At 37.9% G+C, this 17250-nt stretch overlaps 1 protein-coding gene across 2 annotated transcripts in view; it reads left to right on the plus strand.

Annotated features, from left to right (window-relative positions):
* ERC2 (ELKS/RAB6-interacting/CAST family member 2) overlaps window positions 1–17250 on the plus strand; it is a 987567-nt gene that overhangs the window by 327642 nt on the left and 642675 nt on the right. For both annotated transcript variants that reach the window (XM_011947267.1, XM_011947268.1), the window contains exons 5-6: window positions 2326–2481; window positions 12144–12311. In XM_011947267.1, the coding sequence (XP_011802657.1) occupies window positions 2326–2481; window positions 12144–12311 (324 nt within the window). The remainder of the gene's footprint in view (window positions 1–2325; window positions 2482–12143; window positions 12312–17250) is intronic.

Genomic DNA, 17250 nt, shown 5'->3' on the forward strand with positions numbered 1-17250 from the left:
GATCTCGCCTCACTTCAACCTGCGCCTCCTGGGTTCAAGTGATTCTTCTGCCTCAGCCTTGTGGCTGAGATTACAGCCATGCACAGCTATGCCCGGCTAATTTTGTATTTTTAGTAGAGATGGGGTTTCTCCATGTTGGTTGGTTAGGCTGGTCTCGAACTCCCAACCTCAGGTAATCCACCTGCCTCAGCCTGCCAAAGTGCTGGGATTACAGGCATGAGCCATTGCACCAGGTCGCTTTTCTTTTTATCTATGGAGTTCTTACAGCTCAGGACTCAAGTAAGTCACTAAATATCACTCCCCATGTTTGTAAGCTTGACTATCTTAGCACAGTACTATAGACTGGGTGGCTTCAATATTGCAGATTTGTTTTTCTCACAGTCCTAGAGGTTAGAAGTCCGAGATTAGGGTGCCAGCATGATAAGGCTCTGGTGAGGGCTCTCTTCCTGGCTTGTAGATAGCCACCTTCTCCCCGTATCCTTTCTTGGTAGAGGGAGAGTGAGCAGCTTCTTAGTGTCTCTTCTTACAAGGGCTCTAATCCCATCATTAGGGCCCTACTCTCCTAGCCTCATCTAATCCTAATTACCCACGAAAGGCGCCATCTCCAAATACCATTACATTGAAGGTTAGAGCTTCAACATACATATTTTTGGGGGACTCAACATTCAGTCCATAACAGTTTTTAAAATTTAAACTGATAGTATAGAAGATTTCCAGAAATGGCATCTACATAGAAAAATACTGGCAGAATATACATGAAAACATTAATGGTAGTTATTTCTAGACAGCAGGATTAGAGGTTTTCTCCATTTTCTGTGAATTCAGATCATATTGCTTTTATAACAGAAAAAATACAATAGGTATTATTTTTAAAAGAAAATGAAATACTACAGAATGTTCCATTTCCTAATAATCTTGGAATTTTCAAAATCTTTTTATTTCATCTTCTTGAAGTTTTTCTGAGAATTAATAAAAGTGTCTGCAGAACTTAGAGCACTCAGTTCTTGGCAAATAATAGAGTTGCATAAATTTACTGCTCCCCCTTTTCCTCCTTTTAACATGATGGCAATGTTAATGATAATAACAATGATAATTACTATATTGCCATAGGAGATATACCGTTGGGCATATATTATAGGAAAATAAAGTAGACAATAGCCACAAAGTCAGGACAGACACATTTGTTGCGAGGTTTTTAAAAATGAGTTACTTATAAATAGAATAGCCTATTCATTGTCTTTACTTTTGGAATTCTTAGTCTTTTAGATTCTGAGAAAATGAATTGGTTAAAAAAGTTGGTAGATTGTTCTGAATTAGCATTCAGTTACAAATTTAATATGAGCTCCTTAACTCTGTGCAATAAAATGGCACACAGATGTGACACTGAGAAAACCTGAAGTCGGTTTTCGATGTGTCAAACTTTCATTCCAAAGACTGATTGAAGCCTAATACTTACTGTTATGGAAAATTTTTTTGTCATTTTTTTTGTTTTGGTTCCCCTATAAGAGGTCTCTCTTCTCTACTTTCTAATGCATTGTTTCTAGTGCTCTATCTTGTGTATGGAGTCTGTCATTGGTAACTTTTTCCCAATTAATTCCACATCTGAGTGTAATATTTCTAGTTGTTGGCTCCATAAATCAATAGGTTGAAATGCCCTGCAAGGTAGTCATGTTTTTTGTCACGTAGGGACCTGACTGCTCGCCAAATAAATTATGACATTATGATGTACTATTTCCAATCACTATAAATTTTCAATATTTAGTGTATCAGTCATACCAAGTCAAGATTCAGTTATTTAGTTTCACTTACGTCTGCATTTTAGATGAGAATCCTTTTTCCCATTAGTAGATTTGAATTTCTTTCTCTCTCAGAGTCAAATTCCAAACATACCTTATAAAACCAGCCATAAAATATACACATAAACTAACTGTTTTTGTGTTTATAAGTGGATTCAAAAATATTCACTGGTAAAACTATATCCCAAATTAAAATCTGTCCACTTAAATGGTGTTCTGTTTTGTTTTTTAACACTTAGATTACTTTTATCACTGTTGCTTTTGTAATTTGATTCCTAGATATTAGACAAACATATCTAGGTAATTCTCTGTATTGTATTGAAACATGGTCTTGACTGGGAGCTTAAACTATCATCTCACAAATGATCCTCAGCTGTGAAAAAAATAAATTGTTCTGAATTTGGGGCTACCTACACCATGGTTAATATGTAACAGCACTACCAAAATTACTTTCTTAAATTCTGTTTTGATGATCTTAAAAATAATTTGTATTCTTTATTTTTATTTTTCTTTTCTTCTTTACCAACAGGACACAAAAATCGCTTCATTGGAGCGAAACATAAGGGATCTTGAGGATGAGATCCAGATGTTAAAAGCCAATGGTGTGCTGAACACTGAGGACCGCGAAGAAGAGATCAAACAAATTGAGGTTTACAAAAGTCACTCCAAGTTTATGAAGACCAAGGTATGGTCCAGGGTTATAAACTTTTATGTTCTTAATGTGACTAGAAAGTTACAGTTTACATATGTACTTTTTCCAAATACCCATATAATATGCTTTATGTGATATTATTTAATATATGGACAACAAAGGAGAATGCAGAAGATTTTTAGTTCATACATATAGATTCCAAAAAGCAATCACGGAAAACCTTTGGTGGAATTTCTCCTTACTGAGAGGTTCAGGCTTTAATTAGGAGTTCCTTTGGTGTTCCTCTTCCTTGGGAATTAACGTATTTATAGTCCACTCTCTTCCAAACTTCCACCATCCCTTAAGTTTGCTATTTTTTTGAAGTTGCTATCGTTGCCAAATTTCTTGCCTCTCCTAGAAGGTGTTTGTCTCAAAATATTTGCTATTATAAGCCAATTTAACTCATTTAAATGTTATTAGGTTGGGAGGCTGAGGCAGGCAGATCAGCTGAGGTCAGGAGTTCGAGACCAGCCTGTCTAACGTGGTGAAACCCTGTCTCTACAAAAAAATACAAAAATTAGCCAGGCATGGTGGCATGCACCTGTAATCCCAGGTACTCGGGAGGCTGAGGCAGGAGAATCACTTGAACCTGGGAGGTAGAGGTTGCAGTGAGCTGAGATGGTACCACTGCACTCTAGCCTGGGTGACAGAGCAAGACTACATCTCAAAAGAAAAAAAAAAGTTATTAAGCTATTGTGGTTTTAGCATAGTGTTTAAGACATAAATAGTTTTGAGTCCCAATGCTGCCCTTTATTTAAATTATTCAAATTCCCTAAGCCTCAGTTTCTTTATCCATGAAATAGGGGTAAGAAAAATACCTACATCATTGGGTTGGTCTGATGATTCCAGGAGATTATTCATTTAAAGCCCTTAGTCCCTTGTCTGATCTCTAGAAAGTATCCATCAAATGTCAGGCATTGTTGTTGATAGTAGTACTAATGTTACTAATAATGTTATAATAGTAACATTAATGTGGACTAATAGATTCCATATCTATTGCTATGGAATCTTTATAAAATATTTTAGAGTAACCTGCTCCATTAGTTTGTATTGTTATTATCAGTTTTAAAGATTTTGGATTGTATTTTTTCAAAAATAAACTTGGGGCTTTAAAAGGACCAAGGACCTGAATATTTATTATTTTTACATATGCATAATTATTAAATTTATGAATAGTCCAGATAGGTCTTTTGAGACTGTGAGATGCTTTTATCTATTCCTCTGTTTAAATCATTTTGCTTCTGAAAATAATAACTACACCAATTAAAAATTTTTTTTTCTTTTTTCTTTTTCTACCATTTGCTCTTAAATATGCCTGTTCTCTTGTTCTAGGTTTTAATCTTGTTTGTTACTTTATGAAATGCAGTAGAGTTGGAGTAATGCAGACCTCTGTGAGAAAGCAGTGGGAGAGGAGAGAAAAATGTTTAAATGATTTTTATCAGTTGTGAAATATGCGCATACTCCTTGCTGGGTTTGCAAATTATAGGGAGGAAATGATATCTATCTAGCGTTTACTTCATCACGATGTGTGTGTGTGTGTGTGTGTGTGTGTGTGTATGTATGCATGCATGCATGTATACACAAGGAAAAAACAAAACTATTCTTCTGTCAACTTTCCGTCTCTAACTAGATGTTGAGATTGTGCTGAAAACGTGGATCAAGGAGTGGAGATGAGGGGACTGTCCAGTGGATTTGAATGTAAGCAGGGACTCCCTCAAAGTTTTGAATAGGTTTCCCTGCTCAGTCCTTCCTCTGGTTTCTTCCTTGCAGTCCCTCCCTCTCAGAGAGTTAAGCCGAGGTTTGGCGAGCACAGTACTAGGGTGATCTGCATACAGTGCCTGAATCATTCTGGGTATGAAGACCAGAGGTACAGATATGAGCGAACTCAAGAAGTTTGGGGGAAATTACTGTTTTGGCTTAAACTTTTCCCCTGACTCTGTTATTCCACAATGGGAGATTGTTCAAGCCACTTCTACAGCTGAAAATGTCATGAAATTTGTAAACTCTGCCCCTCATCATGGACTCTGTCCAGGTGAATAAAACATTTATATGATCTTCAGCAAGTCATGACCTTTATTAGCCCACATTTGTCTGAGAGACCATCAATCCTTGAGTTAGATTTAACTTTTAATGGCTAGTTACTTTTAATGGTTCCAGAAGTGGTCAGGTCAGAAGAATGTTTGAGGGAAGTAGTGGAGTGAGGTGGAAAGACCACAGGCTGAAGACAAAAGCAGACTCCAGCAAGTCTCCAGCCTGCCTTTGCCAGCTGCATAGGGAGTGACTTGAGGAGAGACCAAAGTCACTCGACCACACTTTCTTCTATAAAATAGGGGCGACAGCACCAGCCTTACAGGATGGTTCAGATGGACTAAATAATATTAAAATGAAATAGTGTAGTTAAAGTACCTGGCTCAAAAAACCAGCTAATAATGATAAATATTATTATTGAAGAAGTATAACCAAATAATAATCGTTACAATAAGTGTTATATTTAACCTGACTAATGGAAAAAATGGATTTCTAAGAAATACAAATAAAATGAATTCTTATATCATGTGGACACCTCTTTTACTGTTAAAAATTAGCTAGAAAGTACTAGTAAGGGTCAGTTTTTAATATTTTCTCCATTGAAAGAATGTTCTTATTGGATTGAACTATAACATTTATTGCTAATATTTCCTATCATTAATTACTTACTTTTCTTAATTCCCCTACTTGGTTTTTTTTGTTTGTTTGTTTGTTTGTTTGTTTTGAGACAGGATCTCACTCTGTCACCCAGGCTGGGGTGCAGTGGTATGATCTTGGCTCACTGCAGCCTCCTCCTGCCAGGTTCAAGCAATTCTCTCACCCTAGCCTCCTGAGTAGCTGGGATTATAGGCGCACACAACCACGCCAGCTATTTTTTGTGTTTTTGTGGTAGAGATGGGGTTTCACCATGTTGGTCAGGCTGGTCTCAAACTCCTGATCTCAAGTGATCTGCCTGCCTCAGCCTCCCAAAGTGCTGGGATTACAGGTGTGAGCCACCACACCCACCCCAGTTCTCCTACTTTGAGTGATGAGTGTGATTCCTCATTTAAGCCTGGGCATACTGTTTGCATTACTTATTAAAATGAATAAATCATGTAGATTGGAGGGAAAGAAAGTATTTTAAATAGGCACGTGGAAGAGTGTGCAATTCCATGTTGATCCAGAGCAGGTAGTTGGAACTGGTAGGGTCTCTTGAAAGCTCTGTGATTAAATTAAGTATCAGTGAATGCCTGAATTGCTTTTACAAACATGACATCATAGAAAAAACATGATATAACATTTTTGGAAAGGTAGAAGGCGGGTTGCAAAACTCAACATTTGCAAAGGCAGGAATACAAAACATAGTCAGCCAGGGTAGAAATCCTGGCATCTTGCAAGTCCTTTGGCATGAACATTGTCTCTGAGAACTGAGCCTCTGGGAGATCTCAGATGTGTAACTCTCATCTGTTGGAAACTCCAATTCCTACCCCAACACTGAAGGGTTAGAGGAATCAAACTGTGAGAGCTGAATCTCAGAGGCCATGGAAAGCATGAATTACTTTCAGGGGCTCCATTAAGCCTTGGAGAATGGAACATACCAAATACATAATTGTTTTTCTGGTAGGGAAAGAATAATGGCATTTCCTTTCTGTACAAGGCTTTGTTCCTAGTCTAACACATTTTTCATCTACTCATTCCAGTATTTCTATATTAGCTACTCCCTCTGTTTCCCGTGTTTGCCAAAGACGCCGATCTGCTGTGTTAGATATCCTCCTTTATTCTGAATTTGTAACACATTTTCTTATAAACCTCTGATGGATTACAAACCTCCTAACCCAAACTGCATGATAGTAAGCATATCACTTTCTAGACATAAGGGCCATATCTGCAGTGAAAAAGAAGCTGTTTTCCTTGGCAGAGTGTTTTTTTTCAGGGTGTAGTTTGTGTCACAGACGTAAGTGGGGGAAGAATTTTCAGACCGGATGAAGTGTGCCTGATGTCCACATGGACTTCATATAAAGCATGTGATGTAATTCCGATTGGCTTTTCTTCTGGCCATCACAGAGACAGACCTTTCTTGGCCTCAGTTCTCATGTATGTTCGATTGCATCACTTTCCATTTTTATGGAATTTATGGCTGTAAAAGAAGTAAAAGGCATATTTTTATGGGAGAATATGATTTTTTTTCCCTTGTGACTATATTCCCTTTAGAAAAGCTTTTTTCTGTTATTGTCTGCATAAATATTTATTTAAAATTTACCTTATGGCAGCAATATCTGAAAGCTATTTAGAGCCACTGCCTATTTAATATTTATAGACTTAAATAGTTTCATCATTATCAATCTATTTTTATTGACTAAAGGAGGTATATGTAGAACCTGCCATGCCCTTCCTCCTGACTAAACCCCATTCTCTATATCCAGTTGATTTCCTTTTTTCCCTCTCAATACCCCAACCCCCACACTAGCTTTCTACTGTAGTATTTGTGGAAGTTAGCACAAATAAGTTTTTTCACTATAAATATCATCTTTGCTTAGGTGTGTCGAGTTGAAAGTTTTTGAGCGTTAATTTCAGATGAATCAGTTTCATATGTGAAATCGACTATAAACTGTGCTGTCAGCTACAACTGGACATGATTTGGGGCCATACCCCCCTGAGAAGAGTGCTGATCATAACAGATTTTAATATCTTTTATCATTTTAGATAATCCTAATTCTGATTTTCCCTGTTTTTATTTATACTATATTCTTGTTATGTATGAGAGAGAACTTCTTACTTTTGTTCCACATAAAAATGACCACACACTCATTATTCATTAAATTATAGAGAAATAATGTGTTTCAGATACTGCACCTATCTGAGCAGTGCTCACTTGCTCACATATACCTGGGGCACATTGATAAACAGTCATGATTCTTTCCCAGTGAATATTTAAGCATACTTAGGATCCTTCTCAAGACTGCTTTTTGTTTAGCCACTACCAATCCTTTAGATTTGGCTAGCAGGATGAAGCTTGTTTGTTCCCTGACATAGTCTGACTTCTTGCAAATGGGATTTCCATTCATATCAACCCTTCTACTAAGCTGTGCAACCTGAACCCTTCTGAACATGGGAGTCTCACTCCTGTTCATGCTTAGCTGATATTTTCAGTAGCTTGTTATTGTTTATGTCAGTTTTCTTGCTGAAAACAACAAAAAATGTTGAATGAAATATATTTTTAAACGTATATTTTAAAATGTACTTACGAGCTCTTGAGTAAGAAAGAACCTCAAGAGTCAAAGCTAAGCCATAGCAGGAAGCTTGTGTGATAAGTAGAGCATGGGTTATGTATTAGTCTGTTCTCATGCTTCTAATAAAGACACATATACGCAAGACTGGCTAATTTATAAAGGAAAGAGGTTTAATGAACTCACAGTTCCACATGGCTGGGGAGGCCTCACAATCATGGCAGAAGGTGAATGAAGAGCAAAGTCATGTCTTACATGGCAGCAGACAAGAGAGCGTATGCAGGGGAACTGCTCCTTATAAAACCATCAGATCTCATGAGACTTACTATCATGAGAACAGTATGGGAAAGTCTGACCCCGCCCCCATGATTCAATTACCTCCCACTGGGAACCTCCCAGGACATGTGGGAATTATGGGAGCTACAATTCAAGATGAGATTTGGGTGGGGACACAGCCAAACCGTATCAGGTTATTTATCCTTGTTGGCAATTTTCAGATAGATGAACTTGAGCTCTGGTTTTCGTAGCCACAAGGACATTGAAGAAAAGAGACAGAAGTCTGGGCCTACTCAAGATAAGGGATAGTAGAAACCCTATTACCACCACCACATGAAACTGGGATCTCAGATGGCTATACTGCTAGTACAGAGGCAAACTGAAAATAACCTTACCATATTCCCTCTCCTCACAATTAGACTAGGGGACTCCAGGGAAAATTTTCTGTTTTAAAGCTTTAAGCCAAGTAAAAGATGAAAAAATTTGTTCTCAGAATCCATAACCACAGCTGGCTCTTGCATGGGTGTGCTGTGCAAGATGATCTAAAAACTTCAGGTAGAGAATGTAGCTTAAAGCAGCTACATTCTTGGTTGGTAGTGTCCCCAGGTATTGGCAGAGGCAAATTCTCTAAAGGACAAAATAGGCCTTAAAGTATTTTTCCAGATAAAGTTCCAAAAAAAACTAGTACACGGTACCAAAAAAAGGAGAAAAATCACAACATCTGCAGGAAAACAGGCCACTATAAGTGATAGCCAGTAGAAGGAATAAACAGCAGAATCAGAAAGCAAATACTTCAAAAGTTGGAATTATAAGAAAAAGACTATGAAATATTAATGTGTGTTTAATATGTTTAAATAAATAAGAGATTGAAAATATGAATAAAGAGCAAGAGACTATAAGAAACCAAGCAAACTTAAAGATAACCAAATCAAGCCTTATAGTCTGAAGGATTATCTTAAGAATGAAACAAGGCTGAAAATTAGTATGATTAGCATCCATCTTAAAAAGTTAGGAAAAGAGCCGGGCGCGGTGGCTCAAGCCTGTAATCCCAGCACTTTGGGAGGCCGAGACAGGCGGATCACGAGGTCAGGAGATCGAGACCATCCTGGCTAACATGGTGAAACCCCGTCTCTACTAAAAAATACAAAAAACTAGCCGGGCGAGGTGGCGGGCGCCTGTAGTCCCAGCTACTCGGAAAGCTGAGGCAGGAGAATGGCGTGAACCCGGGAGGCGGAGCTTGCAGTGAGCTGAGATCCGGCCACTGCACTCCAGCCTGGGCGACAGAGCGAGACTCCGTCTCAAAAAAAAAAAAAAAAAAAAAAATTTTAGGAAAAGAAAATAGAATAAGCCCAAAGAAAGTAGAAGGAAGGAAACATTTAAAAGCAGCAGACCTGAATGAAACAGAAAATAAAAGTGTAATTGCATAGTCAATATAGCCAAAATTGGTTCCTTGATTAGAATACTTCACTTGACATGCGTCTACTGAGATTCATCAGGAAAAAGAGTGGTTAAAGCTAAAATAAAACTTAAAAAAAAGAGAGGTTAATAACGTGGAATATTAGAAATGAAAAGGAAGACATAATCATAAATACTATTGATACAAAGATAAGTGGGTTTTATAAACATTTCCTGCAAATAAGTGTGAAAATTTAGATGAAACAAAAAATTCTTTGGGGAAAAAAATGTATCAACACTGACTCAACTAATTAGAAACATGAATATTCCTATAGCCATTAAAAGTGGATTAGTAAGTAATGTTCTTTGGAAAAAAAAATAGCAGCTCTGAATGGTTTTGCTGGTGATTTCTAATGAACATTAGTGTAAAAGAAATTCCAATTTCACAGAAACCATTTCCAAACACATTAAAAGAAGGAACACTTCCTACTTCATTTGGAGGGCTATATTGGTATTAAAACCTGATTAAGGACAGCATAGGACAAGAAAATTATAAACCAATCTCAGTCATAAACAGAAATAAAAGATCCTTACAAAATATTGGTAAGCGGAATACAGTAACATATAAAAAATATATAATGACTGAGTGGAGTTTTTCATAGTAATGCCAGGGGAGATTAAGGTTAAAAATTTCATTAATACGATTCATTACAATAACATATGAAAGTTGAAAAATGATGATAAACCACGAGATACAGAAAAAAAGTTTGGTGATGTTAAACATTCACTAATGATTAAAGAATACTTTTGGCATGGTTGTAATAATACAAAGCCTAATAAAATGTCTATAAAAAAACCAATGCAGACACAAAATATGACGAAACATCGACATTCTTCTCTTTGAAGCCTGAAACAAGACAAAGGGGCCGCCATGACCAACAGGCCTCTGTCTTTCTGCATGGCCTGTCCGTATGTCTGGTATGGTCTTCCTCACACCATGGTGGTCACAGGGTGGTTGAGCTTCCAGACCATGGTGGCTGGCTTCCAGTGGGTAGAAGCAGGAGCTGCCAGACCCCCTGTAGGCTAGGGCTAGAACAGGTGTACTGATTATTTTGCTGCATTTGGTTGGCAGAAGGAAGTCACAGTCCAGCCCAGGTTCAAGAAGAGGGTAAATAAACTTCAGCTCTAGTTGTGAGGAGCAACATTTGTGTACAAGTAGGAAGGAATGAAGGAATTAGTAGAAAATCTCTGCAGATCATCTACCTGCACAACACATATCAAATTGGCAAAAGTGTAAAAGACCCGTGACATAAGTTATTGGTAAAGAGATAGAGTGATTGGCATACTTGCAAGGTGCTTGTGATCATGTAAATTAATAGAACTGTTTTGGAAAACTTTTTTTTATTTTTTATTTTTTGTTGCCTCTATCACCCAGGCTGGAGTGTGGTGGCACTATCTTGGCTTACTGCAACATCTGCCTCCTGGGTTCAAGTGATTCTCCTGCCTCAGCCTCCCGAGTAGCTGGGAATACAGGTGCCCGCCACCATGCCTGGCTAATTTTTGTATTTTTAGTGGAGACGGGGTTTCACCACATTGGTCAGGCTAGTCTCGAACTCCTGACCTTGTGATCTGCCCACCTTGGCCTGCCAAAGTGCTGGGATTGCAGGTGTGAGCCATACATTTTTGTTTTATCTAGTGAAATTGAAGATGAATATTCTATGTGGTTCAGCAATTTAAATCTTAGGCATTTGAGAATATTATTGCTATGTGAACTAGGTTATATGTATAAGAATGTTCAGAATAGCACTGTTTATAGTAGCAAAAAGCTAAGAACAAACTCAAATTTCTATCAACAGCAGAGTGGGCAAATAAATTGTGGTGAAGTCTTACAGTGGAATACTCTACTTCGGTGAAAATGAATGAACTCTATGTACAATGTTGTGATTTAATCTCCAGGACATAAGATTGAGTAGGAAAAAAAGCAAAGTGGCAAAAAAAAATTGTAGCCCAAATAAAGTTTTAAAACATGTAAAACCAAATAGTATGTATTTATGAATACAAAAATATATGATCAGCCTAAAAGATAAGCAAAGAAATAATAAACACAAAATTTGGGGTGGTAATTATTTCCAAATGGGGAGAGGAGATAGAAATGGGATGGGACCTGGGTAATTCTAGTGATCTTTTTTGGTGAATTGAATGATGGATTTTTTTTGGTCATTTTTCCTTATACTTTATGTATATTTTATGTTCTTTTGTATCTTCTCAATATTTAATGTAAGCAAAAAGAAGATCCCCAATGCTTACTTGTTTTTTAGGATTCTTTTGCCAAATCTTGCCCTTGAATGATTATTTGCACTGTGGAGTTATGCCTTGGTTTAATTACCCATGTTAGATCCCTGTTGACTCTCCTCAGGACCATGGTGGTAATAGACTTGGTGGTTTCATAGGTGAGTAGGTTTGACTGGGAAGGCTTCATTCCATTGTGAAATTTAGTCCACAGTGGGATGGAGGGCAGTCTGCTGACCTTTCCATTCCTATTTCCTATACTCTTAGTGACCTTTACAGATATTCCTCCAGAACCCAAAGACTGTGTGATTCCTAACACCATCTTTTTTAAGCAAATTCAGGGCCTGCCTTGTTGAATTATTGATCACTGGCTGCTGAAATGGAAAGAAACCAGTAGTTGTCCAATGTAAAGGGTAGGGGCAACAATTTCTAATTTCTTGCAATTTTGTTGTTGTTTTGCAGATTGATCAGCTGAAGCAGGAACTTTCAAAGAAAGAGTCAGAACTTCTTGCCTTACAAACAAAGCTTGAAACCCTTAGCAATCAAAATTCAGATTGCAAGCAACACATTGAAGTGCTCAAAGAGTCGCTTACTGCCAAAGAACAGAGGGCTGCCATCCTTCAGACTGAGGTAAGGCACTGTCTCAGGATTCTAGACAGCAGAGACATGGAATTGATAGAAAATGCCCTACCTGACAAACTTTCCTCAGAAGACCCTTTATCCAAACCCTTGGGGCCAGGTGTATTTTGAAATTCATATTTGTTGGGCTTTCAGAAAGACGAGATGCATTGTATAGATTGTGTAACTCTGCAAGTGAAGTTGTAGCAACACCCCATAAGCAAACACATGAATATTTTTGCATTAAAAAAAAGTCTTACACTGAGTAGGATAAATAAAGACTGTATAATTAGACTCTTGTCAGTTTGCATGAAGTTGTGCCATCAAAGGTGTTTGGTTCACACTTGAAATTTTTTTCATACGTCGGAGCATTTTAGATTTGGTAACTACAGTTAAGGGCTTGGATCTAGAATGATTGCATTTTATCAAAAATCATAAAATAAGTGGAATGTCATCTGTCTTGCTTTGCTGTACACCATCTGTACGGGTTCGCCTTCTGGCACCCATGTTTCCAGAGGGTTCTTATTTACTAAGGAGTATCTTTCAATTTCTTTTACCCATTGAAGAAAGTCAATATTGTGTGAGTTTCTCAAAGGAAATATGGTTTGTTATCTCTTATTCATGTTTAGAAGAACAACAAAAATATATTACTATCCTATTTCCTTGCTTTTTCCTCCTTGGATTACATCTTTGGGTCTGCTAAGAAATGCAAAACACAAGCTAGTTATTGTGTGAATAAAATAGTTATCAGATGCAGTAGGCAATAGGGACAAATGTGGTGAATCTTGATTTTGTGTTGAGGCACTGTGCTGTGTGCATTACTTTAGAAGACATTTTTATCAACATGCATGCTCTCTCTTGGGCTCTTTAAGCTGTGTCTTTGCATGTATGTATTTTAGCATCTGTGGGGAGGTTTGGATTGGCCTTAGGAGTTAATGGGACTGTTGAGTAGGTCTGTGCTCTCAGTCAAGGTGCAGGACAGTGTCTAGAGGAGGAAGAAAATACTTTCTGGATTGGATAGGTCTTAGCATGAACCTGACTCAGCCCCTATGCTTTTGACCATTGACTGATAGGCAGCTACCTGATTACTTCAATTCAAAACAATCACCTTGGCCTCAGTGATGTAGATATTTCACATTTAAGAAATACCATTTTCAGTTGTGTATAGTTCCACTGTGAATGCAAAGGTATGGGTATTTTATTTTTTAAGGCAAACATATAATCTATGCTATAAATTGGAAGTTGGCTTCTATCTCCTTTGTGGAGGCAGCAGTGAATAGTATCTAGAGTTGTGTTAAGATGGTAGCCACATGTGGCTATTTAAACTAAAATTAATTAAGATCTAGCGAAATTTAAAATGTAGTTCTGTAGTCACATTAGCCGCGTATCAAGTACAACAGTTACATGTGGCTAGTGGCTACTGTATTACACAGCACAGCTAGAGAACATTTCTACCATCTAGTACTTGTCTCAAATGGGGGTCAACCAAAACTATGGCTTGTGGGCCAGATCTGGCCCTGTGCCTGCTTTTGTAAATAAAGTATTATTGGAACACAGCCATACCCATTCATCTACATGTTGTCTTTGGCTGTTTTTGTGCTACAACAGCAGAGTTGAGTAGTTGCAATAGATATTGTATGGCCCACAAAGCTGAAAATATTTACTGTCTGGCTTTTTACAGAAAGTTTGCCAATTTCTGGCATTGTGATTTTGTGGGAAGAGGATTGAGTGGGCATTGGAATGCCCAACTAGTCTTCTGTCTGGCTGTGGTACCCTAAATGGAGAAAGATAGTTTGCTGACAGCTGTTCTAGAGCACTATTTTTCTTCACTGTATTATTCAAAAAGCAACTGCTTGTACCCATGTTTTGTCAATAATACCAGCATTACTGATAAAATTAGTGTAATTGTGTTGCTGTGTGTTGTTGGGTAGGAGAAAATTTGAGAAGCAAGGCAGTCTGCTTGCCCAAACCAGCAGTCAGGTTTCTTGATGGTTCCTCTCCAGGGTAAACGAATGAGGAGCCAGGTCAGAAAGGCTTTTCCTCTCACTATCTTATACTGATGGAGGCTTTATTCCTTGGCCTCTTTCCTTTCTCATTCCCCTCCCTGTATTTTAACTTCTCTCAAATTAATGTATTCCAAATTAGACCTATACATATTTCATGAACAAGACAGTGATGACATTATGTGGATAGCTTCCGTCCCACATTCAATAATTAAAATGACCAAATAAAGAGATGGTGCTTTGAAGTAGAAAAAAATTATTCTCCATGTGCAGAGAAAGTGAGATGATTTTCTAAGTCTTCTGCTTTGAAGTTGGGAGTATGAGATTACTGATTTTATCAGCTGGAAATGGCTAAGGAATTTTCTTTTGCCTTTTTTTTTTCTTATAAGATCTCTTTGTATATGGAAACAGAGGAGAAACTTACCTAATACGTCTGTCTCTTGGGGGAGCAATTTAGGTTGAAATTGCTCTCATTGTTGGATTATGAGCAGAAGATTTTTTGGCAGCAGGGTAGAATACTTTAAAGTGATTTCCCCACTCTTTGGGATAGCAGAGGTAGATAAGAGTCTTTCTGCCTACTGTTTGGTGCGTTAGTGGGTGAGTACTCAGAAGATGAGATATGTTGTATTTCCTTATGCCCTACAATGAAATATCTGAGTTTAAATTCTTGTGAAATAATCTGCACACCAAACCTGTGAAACACAATTTACCTATATAACAAACCCGCACATGTACCCGTGAACCTAAAATAAAAGGTTAAAAAAAAAAAAAAAAGATATGATGCTCATCCTCAAAGGAGGTTACATGAGATAGCTCCCTGCAATTTGATTCCTGAGTCATTGCTGAAAGCTCTCACCAAAACAGAAGGGTGCTGGCTCTCTTTAGAGTGGGAAGAGTCCTGCTATATCTGTGCCATCAACTGGCTTTGGCTGCTCTTTTAGCATAGTATAAATGACAGATATCATGGCTTAACGGTTCATCTCTGTAAGGAAGGTTTTGCTACCAGGGAATTTGCATTTGGGAGTTGGTAGAATGAAGGGTGGGGTGAGGGGTAGGAGGCAAGTTGTCTTGGTTTGCGGCTGTGTGGTTTGTTTGAACTTGTACAAATGCCCAGACACTCTGACATGTGTGCAATAAATCAATAGAATAATAATTACATACACAGAGAGATACACCACATAGCTCTTAACATAACATTTTACTTTTTAAAATAGCTTCAAAGAACTCTAATGCCAAGTTTCTTATTTTGCTACTGCCCTTGATGTTTCCTTCATACCAACTAACCCCATCCACCAACACATGAATTCCACAGCAGTAGAGAAAATAATGAATTGGAGTTCTCTAGCACCTTGATTTTTCTGGATTTCAGTGAATAATTAACAACATATCCATAAACTGGGAAGGATTAAGGCCTAACATTTATTCTGTGTTCTAAGGTAAAATGTCAAACAAAAAACACAGCATTTAGAAGTGGGAGATGTGTGGCTATACCTCAGCCTCCCTATTCAATAACTGTGTGGCGTGGACAAGACTTGAACTTCTCTGAGCCTTCATGTCACAGTCTATGAAATGGCAGTCATTGTATCAGCCTGATACATATATGTGAAAAGTGCTTTGATATAGTCAAGGGTTACAGCTATAAATTATAGTATCACCATTGCTGTTATTATTATCATTACTAATATTATGTTTATCAGAGATGTTTGCGCAGGTCACACCTGAATACTCCTGTCATCAGCTTCGTGGGTCTCTTTTGAATTTTTGGTATGTGCATTTATAGACCTCGGACTTTTATATTTCAATTGAGTCACTTTTTTATGTCTTAGAATGATATGGAGAAATAAAGATACTATGAAAGTGACCATCTCTTTTGTTCTGTCTCCAAATTAAGATTTTTATTTCTGGCCGGATGTGGTGGGTCACACCTGTAGTCCCAGCACTTTGAGAGGCTGAGGCAGGGAGATCACTTAGGGTCAGGAGTTTGAGACCAGCGTGACCAACATAGACCTCGGACTTTTATATTTCAATTGAGTCACTTTTTTATGTCTTAGAATGATATGGAGAAATAAAGATACTATGAAAGTGACCATCTCTTTTGTTCTGTCTCCAAATTAAGATTTTTATTTCTGGCCGGATGTGGTGGGTCACACCTGTAATCCCAGCACTTTGAGAGGCTGAGGCAGGGAGATCACTTAGGGTCAGGAGTTTGAGACCAGCGTGACCAACATAGTGAAACCCCATCTCTACTAATAATACAAAAATTAGCCGGACGTGGTGGTACATGCCTGTAGTCCCAGCTACTTGGGAGGCTGAGGCACAAGAATCACTTGAACCTGGGAGGCGGAGGTTGCAATGGCATGAGCTGAGATCAAGCAACTGTACTCCAACCTGGCTGACAGAGCAAGACTCCATCTCAAAAAAAAAAAAAAAGAGCGAGAGAGAGATATATATTTATTCCTAATTTCTGGCAAGTATACTTTTCTCCAACTCAGTGTGATTTGTAAACTGCCAGGCAACATTTTTGCATGTGCTTTCCAAGATGGGTTATATGACAGTGGTACATAATACTAATTTCTGTCCCAAATAAGCCAGAGAAGGATTCTATAGTACTTGTCTAAGAGTAAACACTTGAGAACCCATTAATTAACAAAGAGTGCAGGGGTTTTGTGTTTATGCAGACAAGGGCAACGTCGTGGCAGCTGTGAAGCAAGGGTTCATAACTTCTAAAAAATATAATCAACTGGGTGCTGACGAGTTGATGGGTGCAGCACACCAACATGGCACAAGTATACATATGTAACAAACCTGCACGTTATCCACATGTACCCTAGAACTTAAAGTATAATAAAAAAAAAATATAATCAACACAGATGAGAATCTCATGCAATTAAACCCCCCCACCAAAAAAGAAAAACATCCGCATGGGCACATACATACTAATACTCACT

This window comes from Colobus angolensis, unplaced genomic scaffold (assembly GCF_000951035.1).
Source record: "Colobus angolensis palliatus isolate OR3802 unplaced genomic scaffold, Cang.pa_1.0 Scaffold26, whole genome shotgun sequence".
NCBI classification, from domain to species: domain Eukaryota; kingdom Metazoa; phylum Chordata; class Mammalia; order Primates; family Cercopithecidae; genus Colobus; species Colobus angolensis.